A 23819-nucleotide genomic window follows, 5' to 3' on the forward strand; every position below is an offset into this window, starting at 1 on the left:
CCTCCCAGGTTCAAGCGATTCTCCTGCCTCAGCCTCCCAAGTAGCTGGGATTACAGGCGCTCACCACCGTGCCCGTCTAATTTTTATATTTTTAGTAGAAACAGGGTTTTGCCATGTTGGCCAAGCTGGTCTCAAACTCCTGACCTCAGGTGATCTGCTCGCTTTGGCCTCCCAAAGTGCAGGGATTATAAGCGTGAGCCACCTGCCCAGCTAAGGGTTTCTTTCTGGCATAAAAAAAATGATCAAAAATGGCTGGGTATGGTGGGAAGATAGCTTGAGGCCAGGAGGTACAACATAATTTTGTAGAGACTCTGTCTCTACAAAAAACTAAAAAAAAAAAAAAAAAGAAAAAACAATAGCTGGGCATGGTGGTGTGCACCTGTAGTCCTAGTTATGTGGAAGGCTGAAGTGGAAGGATCACTTGAGCTTAGGAGTTCGAGGATGCAGTGAGCTATGATCACATCACTGCACTCCAGGCTGGGTGACAGAGTGAGACCCTATCTCAAAACAAATAAAAAATAAAATGTTTAAAAATAAAATTAGGTAGTGGTGGTGGTTGCACCACTCTGCAAATATATTGAAACCCATTGAATTGCACACTTTACAAGGGTGAATATATGGTCTGTGAATTAAACCTCAATAAAGCTGTTATTCTTTTTTTAAAGCGGCCACTTGCGGAGGTCTGGGAGTGACAAGAAGGAGAGACAGACAGATGTCTCAGCAGGGTGAGTGGTGGCTGCAGTGGACACATCAGCAGCCCTCCTGCCCTCAACCTTTCCCAGCAGGTGCTCCTCAACCCCAGGTAAGTGGGAGTGGGCTCCATGAGCTGGCAGACCAGTCAGCATCTTGTCCCTGGGAAGTGGCAAGGAGGATGCAGGTCTAACTAATCTGGCTGGAAGTTTGGAATGGGGAGCAATAAAATCCTGGTTGTGGCAGCCATGGGGCAGAAAGGGGAACAAAAAAGCCAGCCTGCAGAGAGAGAGAGAGAGAGGCATAGACTCAAAGAGGGGGAAGGAGGGGAGAAGGAAGAGCTGATTTGTTCTGAAATGATTTTCCAGACCCAAATCCAGGGAGGCTGCCAGCACCGCCTACCTTTTGGTTTTGTTAGACCACCCACAGCTTCCCCCTTTTGCTGAGAAGTTTCTGTTGAAAGGATCCCTATGAAGCAACCATTTTCTTCCTGCTGTGGCAAAGACTGGTCATTGTCCCCCAAAACTGTGCTCCCACAATCCACCTGAGCTGGAACAAGCCTATATTTCCCAGCCCACCTCACAGTTATTAGGTGTTGCAGGAGACTATGTCCCAGCTGATGGAAGAGGAGCAGAAAAAACATAGGTGACTTCTGATCTGACCTTTGTGGAGAGTGGATGGGACCTCCTGCAGGCCCCAGGACTAGGGCAAGGTGCTCTTAGGGTCAAGGAGATGCTGGCCTTGCACTAGCAGCACCGTGGGTGAAGACCTCCTTGGATTTCACATGCTAAGTGCTTCATTGCCTCACCCAGTCCCAGCCCCACTGTGATTGGCAACCATCCCTCAGAATGACACCAGCACTGGCAGCAAAGTGGAGAGAGAAAACATCTAGGCCTTCGAAGACGCTGTTAAACTGCAGTGTCCACCAACCCTGAAGGCCCCGGGGCATCCAGGGGGTTCTTACAGGAGCTAATAAGCAACCTCACTGTTCCAGGCAGTGTAAGCTGACTTCTCAGAGACTTGCAGCAGAAGGCCTCTCCCTAACACACCCTCTAAACCCAGGACAAAGCCAGCTCAGGAGCACCAGTGGGCGATGTTTCAACTCTAGCTTCCCAGGGAACGTGTCTGTACCAGTGACACGCTCTGTGAGATGGCACAGGGCAATGAACTGAACAGCAGGGAAAAGGTACCCCAAGCAGCATGCTTTGTTAACTTAAAAATGCAAGAAACAGCACTTGAGTAGCAAACGGCTCACTTGATGTCCGGAGGGGCGTGAACTCCGGGGGAAGAGGCCTGAAGCTCCCTCCTTTCCCCAGCATGAATGAGCTGAAGGACTTGGGGTAAGTCATCTACCCTCTCTGTGCCTCATCCATAAACAGAAGAAAAAGCAGCATGTCCTGCATGCTGCATGAAGGTGCCAGATGAACTCAAGAGCTCTCCTTCCCCGCTCCAAGGAGGTCTGATGGAAAGAGACATCATGTTTAACTTGTTTCCTCCACCAAAGACAGCTGCAGTTAACAATGTTTGCCTATGGGTTGGGCAATTTTTTTTTTTTTTTTTTTTTTTTTTTGAGATGGAGTCTCTCTCTGTCGTCCAGGCTGGAGCGCAATGGTGTGATCGTGGCTCACTGCAACCTCCCTCTCCCAGGTTCAAGCGATTCTTTGCCTCAGCCTCCTGAGCAGCTGGGACTACAGGTACCTGCCACCATGCCCGGCTAATTTTTGTATTTTTAGTAGAGATGGGGTTTCACCATATTGGCCAGGCTGGTCTCGAACTCCTGACCTCATGATCTGCCCACCTTGGCCTCCCAAAGTGTGGAGATTACAGGCGTGAGCCACCATGCCCTGCTGGTTTCTAACCAGAATCTCTGAATATCATCATCGACGGTGGGAGCCAGCAGAGGGCTGGATCACTCTCTTGAATCGCCTTATAACCCAGGGATGAGCACATCTATAGCGCTCTGAAAAGGCAGTTCTGGAGATTTCCTGCCCAGGCAGAGCAGTGGCTCAGCTGGGTGAGCAGTCACCGAGAGTATAGGATGCCAATCCCTGGATTAATGAGGTGAATGCCGAAGACCCTCCGAGGCAATGTATTTTTGGAAGAAATACACACTGCAGCAGAAGAGAGAACATGGTATAAATTTTCCTTCTTCCCAACAGTGCAAAATAGAAACCTATAAAAGCAAATCCTGGATGTCTGAAGATATGGACTTTTTCAAAAATCTAGTTTGAGAGATTCCACCTTCCTGTCTTGCACCATATCACTGGAAACGTTTACTTAAGTGGCTACTGGAGACGGATGTCATGTCGCAGGGCTTACAGCTCCCCTGCAATCCGAGGTCCTTGAGAAGCACAAGGCGGTCTCTTCCTCCACTCCCAGGGTAGGATTTTCTAGTGGAAAGAGATGCTGGCAGCCACCTTCTCAGCACCACTATCTCATCCTACAGTGTAGGAAACTGAGGCCCAGAGGAGAAAGGGGTCTTGCCGATCTTAAAGTGTGGCGGGGCAGAGCTAAGGCTTGAAAACAGGTCTTGGACCCAGCACTGTGGCCCCGGACCCATGCTTGTCAAAAAATAGGACACAGTCATAGCACTGCAGGGAGAAGGCTGAAGCAGAATCGGGCTGCTGGGGTTCCCAGCCTTCGCACCCCCTGCCCCATAGAAACCGCAAGCTGCCTGGCTGGGCAGCTACAAAAGGGGGAATGCTGTTTGCACAGGATCTGCAGAGACCTGGCAGCACGGCTGGGCAGACATCACCATACACATATGAACAGCAGAAAGCCCTCCAGGTTCAGCTTCCCTACGAGGGCCCAATCCTATAAACAAGATTACCACCCCCATTAGACCTTCTCTGAGAAGAAAGAGTGACCTCTCCAGTTGATCTGGCATCAGGCTTTTTTCACGCTTCCACAAGGGTAGCGGTCTTGACAACAAAGCAGACAGCTTCCACGCCTGTGCCCACAGTGCCCCCTCGTGGGAGTCTGCATGGTGCATCACACGTCTTTATTTCACCAAGTGAAAAGGCAGGGATGGGGCAGTCTACAGCACCATCCTTCTGGGTCTCCATAGCTGTCCCCCTCTGGAATATCCTCCCCTGCCCTGAGCTCAGTGGTTCTCAAACTTTAGCGTGCATCTGAATTACCTGGAGGGCTTGTCAAAACACAGATTCCGGCTGGGCGCGGTGGCTCACACCTATAATCCCAGCACTTTGGGAGGTGGGGGTGGGTGGATCACCTGAGGTCAGGAGTTCAAGACCAGCCAGGCCAACATGGTGAAACCCCATCTCTACTAAAAAGTACAAAAAAAAAAAAAAAAAAATTAACCGGGCGTGGTGGCAGGCACCTGTAGTCCCAGCTACTCAGGGTGCTGAGGTGGAGAATTGCACCCAGGAGGCGGAGGTTGCAGTGAAGTGAGATCATGCCACTGCACTCCAGCCTGGGCAACTCAAAAAAAAAAAAAAAAAAAAAAAAAAAAAAAAAAAAAAACAGGTTCCCTGGGCCCACCCACAGCTTCTAATTCAGTAATTCTAGGGTGGAGCCCAAGAAATTGTATTTCCCTGGTGACCCTGTTGCTGCTGTCCAGGACCACACCTGGAGAACCGCTGCCTCAGCTAATCACCTCCACCCATTTAAGATTCAGGACCATTTCTAGCTCCTTGGCGAGATGTTCCACAAATGCTCCCAGGCTTATCATAGGATGCCACAGTTGTGTAACTTTAACCAAGTTCCTTAACCTCTTTGAGCCTCAATTTCCTCATCTATAAAATGGGGGTAATAGTACTTCCCTCCAAGTGTAGGTAAATGAGGCCAGGTGCAGTGGCTCAGGCCTGTAATCCCAGCACTTTTGGAGGCCAAGGCAGGTGGGTCACCTGAGGTCTGGAGTTCAAGATCAGCCTGGCCAACAAGGAGAAATCCTGTCTCTACTATACAAAAATTAGCCAGGTGTGGTGGTACATGCCAGCTACTCAGGAGGCTGAGGCAGGAGAATCACTTGAACCCAGGAGGTGGAGGCTGCAGTGAGCTGAGATCGCACCACTGATGCAATCCAGTGCTCCAGCCTGGGCAACAGAGGGAGACTCATTCTCAAAAAAAAAAAAGGTAAATGAGATAATCTGAGCAAGACTTAGCTCAGTACCTGGCACATGGTAAACCATAAATGTTAGCTATTCTGCGATCATTAATTAGCAATAGTATCACTGTTCATTTGCCAGCTTTTTGAGGACAGGGACAGTGTTCCCATTAGAGACAGAATTCTCAGAGGCAGAAAGGATCTTAGAGACCCTTCACTCCAGTTTCCCAAGCCTGATCTCACCTGGGAAGCTTCAGTACAATTTCCCAAGCAGCCTCACCTGGGAAGCTATTAAAACGTCAGTTGCTTGGGGGCTACCCAGATCTACTAACTCTGAAAACTGGGGCAAGAGGCTGGGCATTTGTTGTTGTTTTTGAGACAGAGCCTCGCTCTCTCGCCCAGGCTGGAGTGCAGTGTGATGATCTCGGCTCACCGCAACCTCTGCGTACTGGATTCAAGCAATTCTTGTGCCTCCACCTCCCAAGTAACTGAGATTACAGGCACGTGCCACCACGCCCAGTTAATTTTTGTATTTTTAATAGAGATGTTTCACCATGTTGGCCAGGCTGGTCTCGAACTCCTGACCTCAAGTGATCCACCCACCTCGGCCTCCCAAAGTGCCGGGATTACAGGTATGAGCCACCACACCCAGCCAGCATTTGTATTTTTAACAAGCCTCCAGCCTGGCCAACATGGTGAAACCCCGTCTCTACTAAAAATACAAAAAATCACCCAAGCATGGTGGCAGGCACCTGTAATCCCAGCTACTTGGAAGGCTGAAGCAGGAGAATCGCTTGAACTTGGGAGGCGGAGGTTGCAGTGAGCCGAAACAGCACCACTGCACTCCAGCCTGGGTCACAGAGTGACACTCCATCTCAAAAAACAAAACAAAACAAAAGGCCCCACGTGCCAGGTTTGGAAACTACTCATCCAGCCTGGATAGCAGACACACAGACACAGAGAGGGAAATAGAAACCCAGAAAAGGGAAGTGTTTTGCCCATCCATGCTGAGTGGAGATCAGTAACTGTGTCTCCTGATTCCTGATCTGGTCCCTTTTCCCGAGTTACTAATACCTGGGGCCAGGCACGGTGGCTCACACCTGTAATCCCAGCACTTTGGGAGGCTGGGGTGGGCGGATCACCCGAGGTCGGGAGTTCATGGAGAAACCCCATCTCCACTAAAAATACAAAATTAGCCAGGCATGGTGGCGCATGCTCGTAATCCCAGCTACTCGGGAAGCTGAGGCACGAGAATCGCTTAAACCCGGGATGCGGAGGTTGCGGTGAGGCGAGATCTTGCCATCGCACTCCAGCCTGGGCAACAAGAGCCAAACTCCGTCTCAAAAAGATAAATAAAATAAATACTTGGATGCCATCTCATCGACCCATAACCTACACCAATCGCCTCTCCAACATGTATGATGAGCAGTCAGAGTGTTGATCTATTCCCCGCTGACCTCTCCAGCCTCATTTCTTACCAGAACCTCACCTGTACTCTCATCCAGACTGTGGGCACTGGGAAGCAGGTCTCATTTCTGCCTCCCCTCAACATCTGGCATGCGGGAAGTTCAAGGGTGAGTGGATGGGATGGGGAAGGACAGTTGGATGAATGTACGGAGGTGTGTTCACAGAGCTCTAAAACCCAGGAGAGCCTCTCTGCCAGCATGAATGAGTCAGGTGTCATACTCCTGAGCTCTCGCAGCCAACCTGAAGACTATTTTTGAAATGGAGTATCTCCCACCAGAAATGCATTGTGCAAAACTCTGCCCAAAGGCAACAAAGTCACGCAGGGCCTTCCATCTTGGTGATTCATGTCTACCTACCCACTCTGCTCCCACCTCCCCAGTCTCATCTTCACTCTTCCCCCCTGCGGAATGACTGGTCTCACCTTGTCCCACACTGCCTGCTCCCATCTCCCCGCTTTCCTTCCTATTTTTCATGGCCTCAAATGAGAACTTTCTCCTGTGCATCCAAATCAGCTCATGTCTCTTGCCCCCGCTGGTGTTACAGTAATCCTCCCTTATCCATGGGGCATACATTCCTAGACCCCCAGTGGATGCCTGAAACCACAAACTCTATCTATACCAAGTTTGTTGCTATATATACATAATTAAAGTTTATAATTTAGGCAGATATAAACAACTAATAAACAATTATACTGTAGTAGGTTGCATGAACTCTTTTCCTCTCAATACCTAACTGTATTCACACTCGTGATGGAAGATAAAATACCTATGTGGTGAGAGGAAGGGAGGTGAATGACGTAGGCATGGTGACATGTGTTAGGCTACTATTGACCTTCTGATGACACTTCAAGAGGATCATCACTTTTGGGTGATCCCAGACCATTGAGCCATGATAATTTTCCAGACTGCAGTTGACGGACAGTAACTGAAACTAGGTAGGTGGGGACTGCTGTATGTCTCCTGGAAGCCTTCCAAGACCCAGCCTCCCTGCACTGATCTTCTTGGCTCTCAATTTCTATCATGTCACAGTCATACACTATGTGCTACTTCACAGAAAGGAACAGAAGCCAAACCGTGAGATCGTGGTTAGCTACCTCAGAGCTTTCAAGACAGAACAGCTTCTTTATCCCCAACTTCCAGAACTGGGACACATAGCAGGTGGTCAGTAAATGGGGAATTTGACTAGCCAAATAACACTTGTCCAATAAACCCACGGCAATTGGCACCCTGCTAGCAGTCATGAGTTTTATGTACCATTATATATGTACAATGCGAAGTAGCTTAATACTGGAGTGCCTGAAAAAATGCAGTGTCTTGGAGTCAGATTATTGCATTCCAATCCTATCCCCACCACTTGATGGCTGAGACAGTGGTAAGATGCTTAACTGCTCTACACCCTTTCCAGCGTGGGTCCAGTAAGACATGCTTCTTGGAGTTACTATGCAGATGAGGCTGAGCATGGTGGCTCACGCCTGCAATCCCAGCACTCTGGGAGGCCAAGGCGGGCAGATCATGAGGTCAGGAGAACGAGACCATCCTGACTAACACAGTGAAACCCCGTCTGCACTAAAAATACAAAAAACTACCCGGGCGTGGTGGCAAGCACCTACAGTCCCAGCTACTTGGGAGGCTAAGGCAGAATGGCGTGAACCTGTGAGGCAGAGCTTGCAGTGAGCCGAGATTCTGCCACTGCACTCCAGCCTGGGTGACAGTGAGACTCCATCTCAAAAAATAAATATATATATATACACACACACACACACGCAGACTAATGGAGATCATTGTTCATAGAGTTTAGGACAGCACCTGTCTCAGCTCCATGAGAGCACCATGTAAGATGCTGTCTTTAAGGGCAGCCTAAAATAAGCAACTTGCCAGGGAAGAAAGGAAAAGTGCAGAGTTGAAAGCTGCCTGATTACATAGGCACATCCAGCTACAAATAGAACTCATGGGTGTGGTGCTAGGAAAGGCTAAAAAAGCAGCACCCCAAATATTCACTGCAGGTACTCTCCCAGAACCACCTCTACTTTTCTCATCACTCTTCAAAGATCCCTACTCTCATTTAAGCCACAGCTTCCCATCAGTGCCAAGTGGAAGGATGTGCTCCCTCAATATTGATTCAGCTTAGTCAAGTTTGCATTTTATGGAGGCTCTTCCAAAGCCTGCTGACAGCACAGGGTAGCCTGGTTACTGTGAGGGCCTACAATGTGCTGAATCTGTCCACAATTTGAGTTCCCCCAAGTCCGTGCTTCCTGACACACAATTGCTTAGCACTAGTTTCCGAACTGTTTTCACAGTTGTTACATCCTCAGCCTCAAAAGAGCCTTGTGAGTCAGGGCAGTTAGCAGATACCCTTGGGAGCACAATTTAAATGCAAATTAACAAAAACAAGGTATCAGGTGACTTCCCCAAAAAAAACCCTCGGACGGACTAGATGGAAGAGAAGCAGGCAGCAGGGACAGAAGACCAGAGGGCAGGTAGAGGAGGGTGTTAGCTGGCTGTAGGCGCAAAGGCTGTGGAGACTGGAAAATACCTGTGCCAAGAGACACAGCCAGCCTGGAGCCCTGCCAATTGTCATCACACAGGAAGGTGGGCTACTATTGCTGCTTCTGATATTTCAAGAGGTAGGAAATCCACACCTTTATGTGTAATTTGCCAAGTTTCCAAATGTTATGCCTAACAAGTCTCACAGCAAGACTGCCACATTTTCTTTAATATCCCAACCCAAGTGGATCCTCTGGAAAAACATGGCCGAGCCTGAGTTTCATCCCACCTCCCTTCCCAAGGCTACTGGCTGAAAGACTACAACTTCTGCCCTGAGCACAGTCCAACAGAAAAGCCTCCCCACTTTGTGACTTTGATGCCAACCTTCAATCATTCAGGCTCTCTGCAGCTATACCCTTTTTCTTCACATCAGAAACTATTTCCTACCTTTCAGTTCTCACTCACTCAATTACTTCCTTCCACTCTCCCTGCTTAACTTAGCAATCAACCCCAGCTCCATGTCCCATCCTGTCCCTGCAGCACTGTCAGGATCCTCACCACCTTGCCTCCGCAAGTTGCTCACAGGGTGCCTTCTCTGCTTCCACACTCCAGCTCAGTCACAGGAAACTGCATCTCGAACCCCAACCTTTGCTGCCCCTAGCATTACCTTCAGCCTCTATGCACTGTTCATCAAAAAATGCCAATCACATCAAAGACCCCATTCTTCCACACTAGCAAGCTATTTCCTGGTTCTAGCAAAGGAGTAGCAGATTCCTTAGCAAGAGAACCCACAGGGCCAGAGGCCCTACAAACCAAAGTACACAGCCTCTGTAGATACAAAAACAGAACTCCAATCACTCCCTGGCCAGCAGGCCCAGCCCCATGACTTAACTCTTCACAGCCCTGCCCTCGTCGGTAGGTGCTCCACGCAGGGGCTCTCACCATCTTTTCTCCTCAACATTCCACCACCCTTCCTTCCTGCAACCTCAACCCTTCTGCCTTCATGGTATTGCTTCTCCTGGGTCCCCTTCATGCCCAACCAAGTCTCAGTTCTCTACTGCTTCCTGAGATTTCTCCAGTTTATCTAGACATGCTACTTTTTAAAGACACTCTTAGCCGGACGTGGTGGCTCATGCCAGCACTTTATGTGGCCAAAGTACAGCACTTTGGGTGGCCAAGGTGGGAGGATGGCTTCAGTCCATGAGTTCAATCAAGACCAGCCTAGGTAACAAAACTAGACCGTGTCTGGGGGGGAAAAAAACAAAACATCTCACTGTAGCCTCGAGTTCCTGGGTTTAAGCGTAATCACCCCATGCAAGCCTCCCAAAGTGTTGATTACTGTGAGCCACTACACCGCATCCAGAGCGGCCATGGTTCTTACACAGCATTTACAAGTTTGACTCCCAATAAACCCACCTAAGCTATAAACCAATCAGCAAACAAACACCACCCCATGACATTAAGTTTTCACTGAATGCTTCATGGAGCATGTGAACTTGGGCAGCAACTTAAATCAGCAGACTAACCTCCTGGCAGTCCCAATAAACCGCAAATACATTTCAAACAACCAGACACATGAAAGTTTTTAGTTTATTAATCTGCTTGTGAAAAATCCAAAATGGACACAGGTAGCCTTTACTGCAGCACCTTTACTCTTTCGGCTGTGAATCAAGAGAAAGAAGTTTAGTCAGCAACTGCCTTTAAAATTCTTTAAAGTCTTAAATTCCAAAAGTAGTAACATTCATGCACCACAATTATTAGTAACCTAGAATATCAAGTTATTTTGATGTTATATTAACACAATGTAAGCATCAAAAAATAAAACTTACAAACATTCAAGTTAGAAATAAAACAAAAATAATGGGCTAAATATTGCTAAATCTTAAAAACAAAACCATGTCACTATATTTTAAAAGGTTACAACTCTTCAGAATATTTGTAGATCTACTTCTAAATGTACTACACATGATCTGCTTTTAAACTGCTACATCAGTACACCAAGGAGTCTAGTGATCTACATGACTACATGAAAAGCTTGAATTATACCTGTGATCCAATCTCCAGCTCACTAAATCAGTGGTGGGGAAGGCAAAAAGAGAAAGGAGGGAAAAGAAAGATTTCATTAATAGTCCCTTTTCAAACTCAAAAATAATCTGCATTTAAGTGCATGCAATCAGGTACCTTAAAATTGACCATTTTGTTCTTTGCAATTGTATACAGAGCACTCCTTAGAGACTCACTGATTTTATTCCTCCCAATTCTGACAATACGCTGCCTGATTACTGTAGTTCTTATGCAAACAAGGTGGCCCAACTTCACAATGAAGAGATCATTAAGCCAATGTGGTACCCAGGATGGCCTTGCCCACTGGTCAATGAAGTACATACCTGAGCCTCTGCCCCTCTGCTCTGCCCAGCAACACTGTGCTGGACACACATCAGGAACAGATATGAGAATCATTACAGATTCAAGTCTAATTTAACCTCAATGGGAGTGCTCTAAATCATCAGTCAAGTCTTTTAAAAGCTGCCTCAGTTCAATAAAAGATACCATTCACAGCCACAAAAGTAGTACAAGTTAGTCTTTAAAGAGAGGCATCAATTTAGCTGAACTAAAAATACAATTGCTCTTCAGATATGAGACTACTAATGCCTTAGTATAAGTAACTTAGTATATAACTCCACTGCAACCAAAAGGCAACAACAAATACCAGTTCTAACATCTGAACAAAACTGAATTAAAAGCACTATTGCTATGGCATTTCTTTGGAGCCAAAGAATTTATGTACTCAAAAGCACTGATTTTTCTAGCTGGCTTTTCAGAGCAGTGCTGGTGAGAGGCACCAGTGTAACGAAGCAGGAATAGTGATGGCTCAGGTCTCCACAGGTAGCTCCTCCGTACATGTGGGACTCAAAGGCTAAGCGCACTAACTCGTAGGACTCAAAGGCTGGATGAAGAGAAGAATCAATGTGTTAAATGTCCTTCAGACCTAGGTCAGAGGACAAATTTTGACTAATTCTTTTGCAACTTCTCTCAACAGGTACAATCCTCACAAACAGGGAGCGGTTAGTGAGTAGTTCTGCTGGCAGTTCATTCATTACATACTCCATGGCGCTGGGACGTCAATGTGATTACAGTCCTGGGCAGGCAATCCCAGGTTTACTGCCTTGCCTGGCAGGGAATCACTGCAAAAGGATGCCACAAGAACAAGGGCCTTCATTGACTCAAAATCCCACTATGCCCACCCCACTCCTACCCCACTTTACACATTACAATTTTAGACTGTTCAGATGTACAAAATTTGTTTTAAATGAGGTAACAGGCTGGGCGCAGTGGCTCACACCTGTAATCCCAGCACTTTTGAAAGGCTTAAACAAGAGGATCGCTCAAGTCTGGGAGTTCAACAGCAGCCTGAGCAACACGGCTAAATCCTGTCTCTACAAAAAACTGGCAGGGCATGGTGGCACATGCCTGTGGTCCCAGCTACAAGGCTGAGGTGGGAGAATCACCCAAGCCCGGGAGGTACAGTAAACCATGATCATGCCACTGTACTCCAGTCTGGGTGATGAGAGACCCTGTCTCAAAAAATAAATAAATGAAGTAATGGGCCATTTTAACCAAGTGCTTGTGGGAAAAAGCGTAACCACCAAAGACTTTGATATGAATAATTACCTCAAAAATTTTCTATTTAAAAAAAAAAAAAAGACACCAGGCCGAAAGTTGGAGATTAAGTAATAAAAAGCAATGGAAATGGTAAAAGGCAGCTTTCCATGTATCCAAACAGGACAGAGGCTTTGCCGGATTTCAGACTAGTTTATTACCCGAGCTGCCAGGCTGGTTTCATGGCTCCAGAGAGGACTGCTCCTCGGATAAGACAGCCCTTCCCAAGCCCAGTGTTAACTGAAGCCATTTCCTAAGTATGTGGATACAGCATTCCCCAAGTGCAAGTTAAACGGTGCCTACTTTTTAACTTGGAAGTAGTAAAGCACTCACCTTCCTCCAGTGAGTTACTTCACATGTAACATGCATTTTGGAGTTTCCAAAATAAACATGATTTTAAAAGTTTTCTCCTTTGCTCATAATATACTATCTTAAAACATATTAGGTTGGTGCAAAAGTAATTGCGGTTTTTGCCACCGCAATTACTCTTGTACCAGCCTAAATGGCACTGGCATTATAATCGACCATACTATAAAACTGTCATCCAAAGGCCAACATGCAAAGCATCATCAAAGCAAACTCAGTGAAGGTGATGCATCCCCACACCGTGCTTACAATCTCAGTACCTGCCAGACACTTCATTTCTGATGAACAAGAAATCCAAGAAAGTAGAGAGGAAAAGCAAAAAAAACAAAAAAAAAGTTCACAGAACACTTGATTATTTGTTAATTTAACAACCCAACACCTTAATTCTATTCAATGATTTACAATGTCCAACTATTTACAGCTAGCAAAGCTGGTAAAAAGCTGCTTAACGCTAAAATCACTTGTCTTGGCCAACTGGAGAGGAAAGCAATCCTGAGATCTCAGTTGCCTCTCCAGTGTGCCAGGAAAACACGGGCCACATTGATCCAACTGCTTCTTAAACCAGTGTCCATACTAACAAGTAAAATCACAAGGAATGAGATTCGCTCTGCATTGAAGGTTCTAAGCCAATTAGTAAAACTAAAACTTCTTGTGATAGGCTTGAAAGGTGCCCACCAGGATCAATGAACCAATGTGGCCCCCAGATTGTGCTGTGAGGTGACAAGGGGTGGGCCAAGCTACTCTACTGAGGTGTTAAGACACTATGCTACATAATTTCTTAAAACATGTTACCTTCTGTAATCCAGAAGAAGAGGGAAAAGAAGAAACATTAAGAAACGTTATTTAAAAAATAAATAAAATTCCTTCTTTCCTAGAAACTAAAGACCTACAATTAATGATGTTTCTGTATTTTCCTTGATGAACTATACCTTTTTGCCAGCACCAACATTGGCCTTTGCAGTCCCCCTGACTTTCTTCATTCTGTTCTTGCGTTCCTTTCGTTGCTTTCTTGAGGTCTTTTTCTTCTCATACAGGCCATGCTGAATGAGAAAACAGTACATCTAGGTGACTTGCAAACATTAAAATCATTACCCACCACTCTGGTAGGGAAACTGACCCAGTCTGCGCTTAACACAGCTTTCTAAACCAAAACTTTACAAGTATATTCAATACATGTTTTTGCTAGAACAGAGAGCATCAAGGGATTTTAAGGATAGAATAGCCTCAAAGGAAAACAAATGGTCCACTCAATACTCTCTGAACAGGAAGTTTGGGAGACTGGCTGTTCTTGTCCAGACTTGAGCTCACAGATCACTATTTTTTTCTTCTTTTGCACTACCAAAACAAGGCACCTCCAAAGTGGCTGAGGGATCTCTTCCCATTGCAACTCCCCATTACTCCCTGCTGACAGAGAAGCCTTTACAACCCCCACACCATGGAGATTCTGATCTACTACTCATCGCCACTCTGCCCACCTTTGCACTTGCTGTTCCTGGGGCCTACAAGACTGTTTCTGTATCTTTACAAAGACTACTTTCAAATCTTTACAAGGATCTCAGCTTCAATGTCACCAGCTCAGCAAGGCCTTCTGAGAACATGAATGCAAAATCAGTTAAAAATAGTGCAGCCTCAGCTGGACGTGGTGGCTCACGCCTATAATCCCAACACTGGAAGGCCGAGGCGGGCGGATCACGAGGTCAGGAGTTTGAGACCAGCCTGACCAACATGGTGAAACCCTGTCTCTACTAAAAATACAAAAATTACCGAGGTGTGGTGGCACATGCCTATAATCCCAGCTACTCAGGAGGCTGAGGCAGAAGAGTCAACCTGGGAGGCAGAGGTTGCAGTGAGCCGAGATTGCGCCACTGCACTCCAGCCTGGGAGCTAGACTGTCTCAGAAAAAAAAAGTGCAGCCTCTATCTACGACATCACCAGAATGTTCCCTCACAGCTATCCTATGGGAAGGTTCATCTAACAGCATGGGGTAAAGTGAGTTAAAGGAACAAACAAAAGAAGCACTTCAAGGTAATGCTTCTTACTAGAATGTAAACTGGGGAGCTAGCCCAGATCACTGCTATAGTTCACTCTGCAGTGTTTGACACTCAGTATACAATCAAAAACCTTTCCTGGTTCCTGGCTACCTACGGGTTTAAGCCCAGACTCAGACTTAATCCAAACTAAACGAATATGGTGCCAGGCTACCTTTCCAAACACATTCCCTTACTTCCCCTCTGGAAAACAACCCTTACTCCAGTCCAACTCCAAGAACACTACTTCAGCTGCCCTTCTGAACTCAGCTCAAATGCCAGACTTCAATTTTGAACCTCCGTACTCCACCTGTGCATTTTATCAAATAACTTTTTCTTAATCCCTTCAGAGTTGTCTCCCAGATTGCTTGGTCTTGCCCATTTTACCACACTCACAACACAACGCCATTGAAAAAAATAGGTCTTCAGTAGCTGATGAACAAATGAAGAGACACCTACTCTTGCAAGTCTATGTTTGGGTTCATTTTTCTTCGCATAATCCAGGGAGTCATAAATCATGCCAAAGCCAGTTGTCTTGCCACCACCAAAATGAGTTCTGAATCCAAATACAAAGATGACATCCGGTGTGGTCTTGTACATTTTGGCTAGTTTTTCCCGAATTTCTGTCTTAGGCACTGTTGCCTTCCCAGGGTGAAGTACGTCAATGACCTAAAAGGAGATATCAAGTTTAGTGTTCACTATGATAAAATACACCTTCAGAGTAAAGGACAATTAAGCAAAGATTGACATGCCCTTCCTTACCATTTGTTTCCTCTGAAGTAGTCGGTTGGTCATGAACTTTCTAGTGCGGATAGTTACGGTGTCGTTCTGAAAACATAAACACTCTGGTTAGTAAAACTACTCAAACTTTTCTTGGCCTTGCTGTGATTTTTCAAGACCTAGAATGCTGCAGTCCAATTTGTAGCCATTAGTCATGTAGCAAATTAAAGTAAATAAAACCCCCTCGGCAGGGCCAAATTCACAGGATACACCTAACAAATACATAAAATACCAAGAAAAGATAACGGTTTTACATGAATCTGTACAACTTACTTCACTAGGTTATATGTATCTCTAGGGCAGGGTTTCTCAACCTCAGCACTACTGATATTTCCATATGGATAATTCCTGTTGTGGGGACTGTGTGTTTTAGAATAACTATAAAAATCCCAGCCCTCTAACCACTAGACGCCAGAAGGACTTCCCACCTTTCCCAGTTGTGACAATCAAAAATGTCTCCAGACTTAGCCAACTGTTCCCTTAGGGGAAAAATCACTCCGAGTGGAGAACCACTTCTCTGGGGTAAAAACTGCTGTGGCTCATATGAAGGTCACACTCAATGAACTGTGTTTATTATGTCTTGCACAAACGTGACCCAAACCTTGTACTCACTACGTGCATGTCGTCTATCCTTCTAGAATGGCCACAGCACAGATCAGAGAAAACGGTATTCCCTTCTGAAGGACTGAACTGCACCTTTACTTAATACCTAATAAAGAATGTAGGCATTAAGCAATTTGCACTAATAATTTTACCAAAAAGGAGGCGCAAGAGACTTTCATAGCAGCAAATGACTTGCTAGAGTTTATCCATTTCACTTTGAGAAACCACATCAAATTAAATTCACATCAGTGGTACTCAATTCTTGGTGGAAAAAAAAAGATTGCAGATAAGGTTAAAAACGGATGCTGGAGAAGCTAATAACGCATGACTGAGGGCAGGACTACCTTTTTATAACATCCCTTTCCAGGGCCTGTTTCCCCAGTATGAAACATGAAGATCCACTCAGCTGACAAGTTTTCTAGCTTACACATGGGAATGGTTTCACTTGCCGCAACTCGCCCAGGCGCTGCCGGCACCTTCTTCACCTCTTGGGCTACCATCACCTGCAAGCCGCCTACCTAGCCCAATTTGGAACTGCAGACGAGATGTGCCTGCCAGTGTCCATCTATCCCGCCCCGCACCCCCATCCACTGTGCTCCACGAAGTCAACAACCGCCAACAGTTCCTGCACTGCCCAGGCGCTGTAGCCCGAAGCCCAGCGTGTCCGGGTCTGCAACGCAGCCTGCCAGCCCGGATTCGCTGCCAACAGCCCCGAGCCTCTCGACAACCATCCTCCGACAGAAACGGCCAGAGAAGAGCAACTGGCCTTCGCGCGCCTATAGCTCAGATACTGGGACCCGGGGACGAAGGATGGCTCGGATACGCGGCAGATGACTGCACCGACCCGGGGAGACTCACCATGATGGCTGCCTATCTTCGGACAGTCAGGGAGGAAAAGAGAGCCACTATTCGCCGGCCAATCATATCAACGCGCACGGAAGGACCCCGGGAAGGGCCGGCGTGGGGGCGTGGCCGCGCCGCGAGGCTGACCGCGGCGATGCCTGATTGAAGCAGCCTACGGCCCCGCCTCACAGACCTTTGGCCACACCCCTGGAACTCTAGACTGGCCAATCCGCAGGCAGAACAACTGGAGCCGACTAGGTTTACGCAAGCAGGTGTTCAATTTCGGTTCAATTTATTATGTTGAATTGTACGTATTTGAATTCCGGTAAACCAAATTAGTTTACATTGCCTTGTTCCGAGTTAGAGGTGGGTAAACTTGGAAGGCATCTTAGGATATCCTCTCTAACAGTCTCTTTATACAGCTAGGGAAGCTGCAGAAACCCTGACTCTAAAACCTTTGTTATTTCAAGTACTTAACATTGCCCATTCTAATTTATTGTTCGTAAGTATTATTTTTTGAGACTTTTATGATGAGTTTTTCATTTAAAAGATCTCTTTAATTTGTATTTTTCTGCAAATCTTGATCCTTATGCAAAATTAGTGTTTGAAAAATATTTGGCTGGGCGCGATGGCCACGCCTGTAATCCCAGCACTTTGGGAGGGCGAGGCGGGCGAATCACCTGAGATCAGGAGTTCCATACCAGCCTGGCCAACACGGCGAAACCCCGTCTCTACTAAAAAAAAATAAATAAACAAACAAACAAACAAAAAATACAAAATACAAAATTAGCCGGGCGTGGTGGCTAATGTCTGTAATCCCAGCTACTCGAGAGGCTGAGGCAGGAGAATCGCTAGAACCCGGGAAGTGGAGGTTGCAGTGAGCCAAGATCACGCCATTGCAATCCAGCCTGGGCAACAGGAGCGAAGAAAATCCGTCTCATAAAAAAAAAAAAAAAAAAAAAAAAAAAAAAAAAAAAAGGCCGGGCGCGGTGGCTCAAGCCTGTAATCCCAGCACTTTGGGAGGCCGAGACGGGTGGATCACGAGGTCAGGAGATCGAGACCATCCTGGCTAACACGGTGAAACCCCGTCTCTACTAAGAAATACATAAAACTAGCCGGGCGAGGTGGCGGGCGCCTGTAGTCCCAGCTACTTGGGAGGCTGAGGCCGGAGAATGGCGTGAACCCAGGAGGCGGAGCTTGCAGTGAGCTGAGATCCAGCCACTGCACTCCAGCCTGGGCTACAGAGCAAGACTCCGTCTCAAAAAAAAAAAAAAAAAAAAAAAAAAAAAAAAAAAAAAAAAAAAAAAACTGGAGGCCGGGCGCAGTGGCTCACGCCTGTAATCCCAACACTTTGGGAGGCTGAACCAGGTAGATCACCTGAGGTCAGAAGTTCGATACCAGCCTGGCCAAAATGGCGAAACCCCGTCTCTAATACAAAAAAAAAAAAAATTATCTGGGCGTGGTGGTGCATACCTCTAATCCCAGCTATTGGGGAGGCTGAGGCAGGAGAATCGCTTGAACCCGGGAGGCGGAGGTTGCAGTGGGCTGAGATGGCGCCATTGAACTCCAGCCTGGGCAATAAGTGCGAAACTCCGTGCCCTCCCCCCCCCCCCAAAAAAGGAATAAAAAATTTGGTTGCTCCAGAAATATTTTCCTTAACGTGAAACAGACATGTAAAGAACGTAAATATACATATTCCAGAGAAACAAGAAGAATAATTTCCCAAATGTTGGTGCAGACGAGGTGTCCAAGGTGCAGGCTTTGCGGGCAGCTTTCCTCTTCCCCCCCGCCCCCCGACCAAGTCTTGCTCTTGTCACCCAGGCTGGAGTGCAATGGCTTGATCACCTCTCACTGCAACCTCCGCCTCCCGGGTTCCAGTGATTCTCCTGCCTCAGCCTGTGGAGTAACTAAAATTACAGGCCTGCGCCACCACGCCAAGCTAATTTTTGTATTTTTAGGAGAGACGGGTTTCACCATGTTGGCCAGGCTGCTCTCAAACTCCTGACTGCAAGTGATCCGCCCCCGGCTTGGCCTCTCAAAGTGCTGGGATTATAGGCGTGAGCCACCGTCACTAGCCGACTATGTTCATTAGTTTTGTTTTGTTTTGTTTTGTTTTGTTTTGAGACTGCATCTCTCTCTGTCACCCAGGCTGGAGTGCAGTGGCGGGATCTCAGGTCACTGCAACATCTGCCTCCCGAGTTCAAGCGATTCTTCTGCCTCAGCCTCCCAAGGTGACCAACTATCTTTCTTAAGAAAATAGTTGGCTGGCCTGGCACGGTGGCTCACGCCTGTAATCCCAGCACTCTGGAAGGCCGAGGCAGGCGGATCACGAGGTCAGGAGTTCAAGACCGTCCTGGCCAATACGGTGAAACCCTGTCTCTACTAAAAATACAAAAATTAGCCAGGCATGGTGGGGCGCACCTGTAGTCCCAGCTACTTGGGAGGCTGTGGCAGAAGAATATTTATAGAGTGATTGTAATGTGACTGTTACATTCTAATTACTTTTACCTTCATTTTGCTATTTAACCTTCCCACTGACTCTAAGAAACAGGATACATATTACTCATCCATGTTATAAATGGGGAAACTAACACACAATAAGATTATTAAATAACTTTCCCAAGTTCACACTTTATATATTTTTTTGTTTGTTTGTTTGTTTCTTTGAGGCAAAGTCTTACTCTGTCGCCCAGGCTGGAGTACAGTGGCACAATCTTGACTCACTGCAACCTCCGCCTCCCGGATTTAAGCGATTCTCCTGCCTTAGCCTCCTGAGTAGCTGGGATATACAGGAATGCACCACCACACCAGGCTAATGTTTGTATTTTTTAGTAGAGACAGAGTTTCACCATATTGGTCAGGCTGGTCTCAAATTCCTGACCTGGTGATCCTCCCACCTCGGCCTCTCAAAGTGCCAGAATTACAGGCATGAGCCACCGCGCCTGGCCTACACAACTTTATTTTTTATCTTATTTATTTTTTCTTTTTGAGATGGAGTTTCACTCTTGTCACCCAGGCTGCAGTGCAATCGTGTGGTCTCGGCTCACTGCAACCTCCACCTCCCAGGTTCAAGCAATTCTCCTGCTTCAGCCTCCTGAGTAGCTGGGATTACAGGTGCACACCACCACACCCAGCTAATTTTTGTATTTTTAGTAGAGTTGGGGTTTCACCATGTTGACCAGGCTGGTGTTGAACTCCTGACCTAAGGTGATCCGCCCACCTCGGCCTCCCAAAGTGCTAGGATTACAGGCGTGAGCCACCGCATCTGGCCGCCTACACAACTTCAAATGGTGAAAGCTAGACTCCCATGATGGTACTGTGATTTCATAACTTTTGCTCTTAACCTCTAGAAAAGTCACTCGCGATCCAAACCTTGTTGGTATAATATTGTCAACATTAGAGCCGGGTGTGGTGGCTCACACCTGTAATCCTAGCACTTTGGGAGACCAAGGCAGGCAGATCACAAGGTCAGGGATTCGAGACCAGCCTGGCCAACATAGTGAAACCCTGTCTCTACTAAAAATACAAAAATTAGCTGGGCATGGTGGCAGGCACCTGTAGTCCCAGCTACTTGGGAGGCTGAGCCAGGAGAATCACTTGAACCCAGGAGGCGGAGGTTGCAGTGAGCCGAAATTTCACCACTGCACTCCAGCCTAGGCAACAGAGCAAGACTCCATCTCAAAAAAAAAATTGTCAACATTATTCCATTTTTAAGTGATGGAGTACTGAAATAACTTAGGAAAACCTGATATGCCTTGTTTTTTGTCTGTGACATTGTGTTTTGTTAGTGAGGAGCCATGGCGTCTGAAAATGAGATAGCATCCCTTCTTAAAATTGAAAGTTGTTAAAACACTTTTGTTCAGTTCTGTTTTGAGTTTCTGACAAATAATGAGGACTTAGTTCTAGGTTGTATAGCGCTGAGCCCTGTGGTGATGTGATTTCCTTGCTAGGCTCATGCACTAATATATCACACTAGGATCACCTCCCACAGGTTGTCACGGACTATAGACGATTTATTTCAAGACATGAATGATCTTTACTTTCCATTCTCCCTTTTCTTCTGTAGATCACCATGGCTGTTTTCGCTCTAACAGATTTTCAGCTGTTTTTGTAATCAAGAATATAAGTTTAATTCTTCTCCCCCCTCCAATAACTCCATGAACTGGAAGCGCATGTGCGCCCGTATTTTCTGCTCTGTTTTCCTTTGTTGGTCCTCCAGATACTGCCCTCTGTTGGATGGGCCGGTTCATTTCAGCCTCCACCTTCCCTTAAACAATTAGAAGCTCTTAATTTAGATGGTACTGATGTTAATGATGATGATTTTCCATTTTATGCAAGTTTTGACCCTCTGCTTGTCTAAAAGTCTTGAGGCAAAGAGTTATATGCAGCTTCTCTGCAGGTGTCTGATTACCTGGAGAAATTGACCATAAATGGGATTTTTAAAATACAGCGAAGGCCTCGGTGCGGTTTCCAGGAAGCGCCACCAGGTGACGGTGCGGGGAAAGGGCGAAAAAAAAAAAAAAAAAAACGGCGTGCCGGAAGTCTCTCTTGACAGACAGACGCCCTGGCGAGTAGCGGAAGAGGAAGTGGACACGTGGGGCACTCTACGGTGGCCGAGAGGATACCGCAGATGTGTTAGCGGCGAGTCCAGAAGCAGCCCCAGGAGGTGCGCGGGGCATCGTTTTTCTAATCTGGCCTCCCGAGTGGCAAGGAGACATCCCGGCAGCCGTCATCATGGTGAAGGAGCAGTTCCGGGAGACGGATGTGGCCAAGAAAATGTAAGACGGTGAAAGAGTGGCCAAAGGACTGAGAAATAGGGCAAGGGGTCCGAGGTCAGCGGTCCGGGGTGTTGGAGGGTCAGAGATGGGGTACAATGGGAAGGGGAAGGCCACTACTCCATAGGTGTGACCAGCGCCCAGAAGTACCAGCGTAGGTCAAAGAGCATTGGTCAGGCTGAGGGAATTTCAGCACCTCGAGAGGTCCCTGGACTTGGGTGGAGAAATCGGAGTGGCCTGAGCCTTAATGATTTGTGCACCCTGGGCCAAAGCTTACGTTCTTCTGAAGTCATACGATGATCCCTGTTCTTCAGCGAACCTATCCCCTGTTGCAGTGAGGGGAGCAATCTGGGGTGGGGACTGTCTCTAATTCTGTCAGCCGCAGAGCGTCTGACACGAAGGCAGTAGTTGTTTACCAAAAGGATGGGGTTACCCACTAGAAAGCTGTACCACAGCCCGACGAATGGCAGTGTCAGAAATAAAGTTGCTATATCCGGGCTTTTGCCTTCAGAAACACGTTATTAGGCGGTGGCTTCTTCTTAAGAGTTGTCAGCAAGAAAGTGAATCCAGCCGAGCGCGGTGGCTTACTCCTGTAATCCCAGCACTTTGGGAGGCCGAAGCGGGTGAATCTCCTGAGCTCAAGAATTCGAGACTAGCCTGGGCAACGTGGCGAAACCCCGTCTCTACCAAAAATACAAAAATTACCCTGGGTGGTGGCGCACGCTTGCGGTCCCAGGTACTCGGGAGGCTGAGGCTGGAAAATCACTTGAGCCTGGGAGGCGGAGGTTGCAGTGAGCAACCTCCTGCACTCCAGCCTGGGTGACAGAGTGATACGCTGTCTCAAAAAAAAAAAAAAAAAAACGTGAATTCGTCATTCTTACAGCAGACACTGAGGAGGGTACTGCTCATTATTCCCAGTGTTGGACGTTAAAGATACGGTCTGGATAAAACTTTTATTGCCTAATCTAGTTGGACAAGGTACACAAATCAACACTGGGTACAACAAGTGCAATGACAAGGGTAGGTCCAGGGGGTTTTGAGAGCACATAATGGGTCCAGGCAAAATAAAGCAGACCAAACTTTTCTTCAAGGAGCAGACTGGAGGGAGAGAGCACAGGTGATGAGAAGGAAGCAGAAGACTTGAAGCTATGTTAAGAAGGCATCTTGCAGACAGTGAGGAACCATTGAAGGATTTTCAACAGGAGAGTATCTTGATAAGAGTTCTCCTTCTGGAAAATCTCTTGATTCATGGTGGAAAGAATTAGAGGTCGAGAGACCTTGAGATGGATATACAGAATGCCTTGCTTGGGCAGCTGTGTGGATAGTTGCCATTCATTAGAACAGGTGCCTTACCTAGGTGAATGCAGCATCCTCCCGTATGGTAGCTCCACATCAACACTGGCCCTTCACACCCACCTGTACACCTGCACCCAGTCAGATGTAATACATTCTCACAAAACAGATCAAGTGCTTCTGTCAAAGTGCAAATTAGGGGTATTGTCAATTTAGTTTAAAATCCTCTAGCAGAGGCTGGGAGTGGTGGCTCAGGTCTGTAATCCCAGCACTTTAGGAGGCCATGGCAGGCAGATCATGAAGTCAGAAGTTCAAGACCAGAGTGGCCAACATGGTAAAACCTCATCGCTACTAAAAATACAAAAATTAGCCGGGTGCAGTGGTGCATGCCTGTAACAACAGCTACTTGGGAGGCTGAGGCAGGAGAATCGCTTGAACCCGAAGGTGGAGGTTGCAATGAGCTGAGATCATACCACTGCACTCCAGCCTGGGCGACAGATCAAGACTCCGTCTCAAAAAAAAATAAAAAATCCTCTAGCAACTTTCCATTGTGTGTACCACCGCACCCAGCAAATTTTTTGTATTTTTAGTAGAGACAGGGTTTCACCATGTTACTCAGGATGGTCTTGATCTCCTGACCTTGTGATCCACCCGCCTCAGCCTGCCAAAGTGCTGGGATTACAGGCATGAGCCACTGCACCTGGCCGCATTTACGTTATTTAAATAAATTCCCTATCAAAGTTCCCAAGCCCTCATGCTTTAGCTC

At 46.9% G+C, this 23819-nt stretch overlaps 2 protein-coding genes across 13 annotated transcripts in view; one reads left to right on the top strand and one right to left on the bottom strand.

The window, feature by feature from the left end:
- Positions 1-10278: 10278 nt before the first annotated feature.
- On the bottom strand, positions 10279-17085 carry RPS24 (ribosomal protein S24). 12 transcript variants are annotated; one of them, XM_007962845.3, is made up of 7 exons: positions 17001-17085; positions 15522-15587; positions 15219-15428; positions 13662-13772; positions 12993-13010; positions 10753-10774; positions 10279-10367 (listed from the first exon to the last, which is right to left on the bottom strand). In XM_007962845.3, the coding sequence occupies exons 1-5, from the start codon at positions 17001-17003 to the stop codon at positions 13005-13007; spliced, it is 396 nt and encodes a 131-aa protein (XP_007961036.1). In that variant the 5' UTR covers positions 17004-17085; the 3' UTR covers positions 10279-10367; positions 10753-10774; positions 12993-13004. The 12 variants fall into 12 exon arrangements, with proteins under 12 accessions (XP_007961036.1, XP_072875132.1, XP_007961037.1 ...); XM_073019031.1 differs by lacking the exon at positions 12993-13010 and adding an exon at positions 16152-16248 and having other exon boundaries at positions 17001-17042; XM_007962846.3 differs by lacking the exon at positions 12993-13010.
- A 4500-nt stretch (positions 17086-21585) lies between these two features.
- POLR3A (RNA polymerase III subunit A) overlaps positions 21586-23819 on the top strand; it is a 50470-nt gene continuing 48236 nt past the window's right edge. The window contains exon 1 of the mRNA XM_007962847.3: positions 21586-21763. Coding sequence (XP_007961038.1) covers positions 21720-21763 — 44 coding nt within the window. The 5' untranslated portion in view covers positions 21586-21719. The remainder of the gene's footprint in view (positions 21764-23819) is intronic.

Source organism: Chlorocebus sabaeus, chromosome 9 (assembly GCF_047675955.1).
Source record: "Chlorocebus sabaeus isolate Y175 chromosome 9, mChlSab1.0.hap1, whole genome shotgun sequence".
Classification (NCBI taxonomy): domain Eukaryota; kingdom Metazoa; phylum Chordata; class Mammalia; order Primates; family Cercopithecidae; genus Chlorocebus; species Chlorocebus sabaeus.

Coding starts and splice junctions, on each gene's coding strand:
- RPS24 (XM_073019024.1), bottom strand. CDS start 16,642: ATGGTAGCCCAAGAGGTGAAGAAGGTGCCGGCAGCGCCTGGGCGAGTT. Junction 15,429..15,521: donor TACTTCAGAGGAAACAAATG/GTAAGGAAGGGC, acceptor ATCTCCTTTTAG/GTCATTGACGTACTTCACCC. Junction 13,773..15,218: donor CCAAACATAGACTTGCAAGA/GTAGGTGTCTCT, acceptor TTTCTCATTCAG/CATGGCCTGTATGAGAAGAA.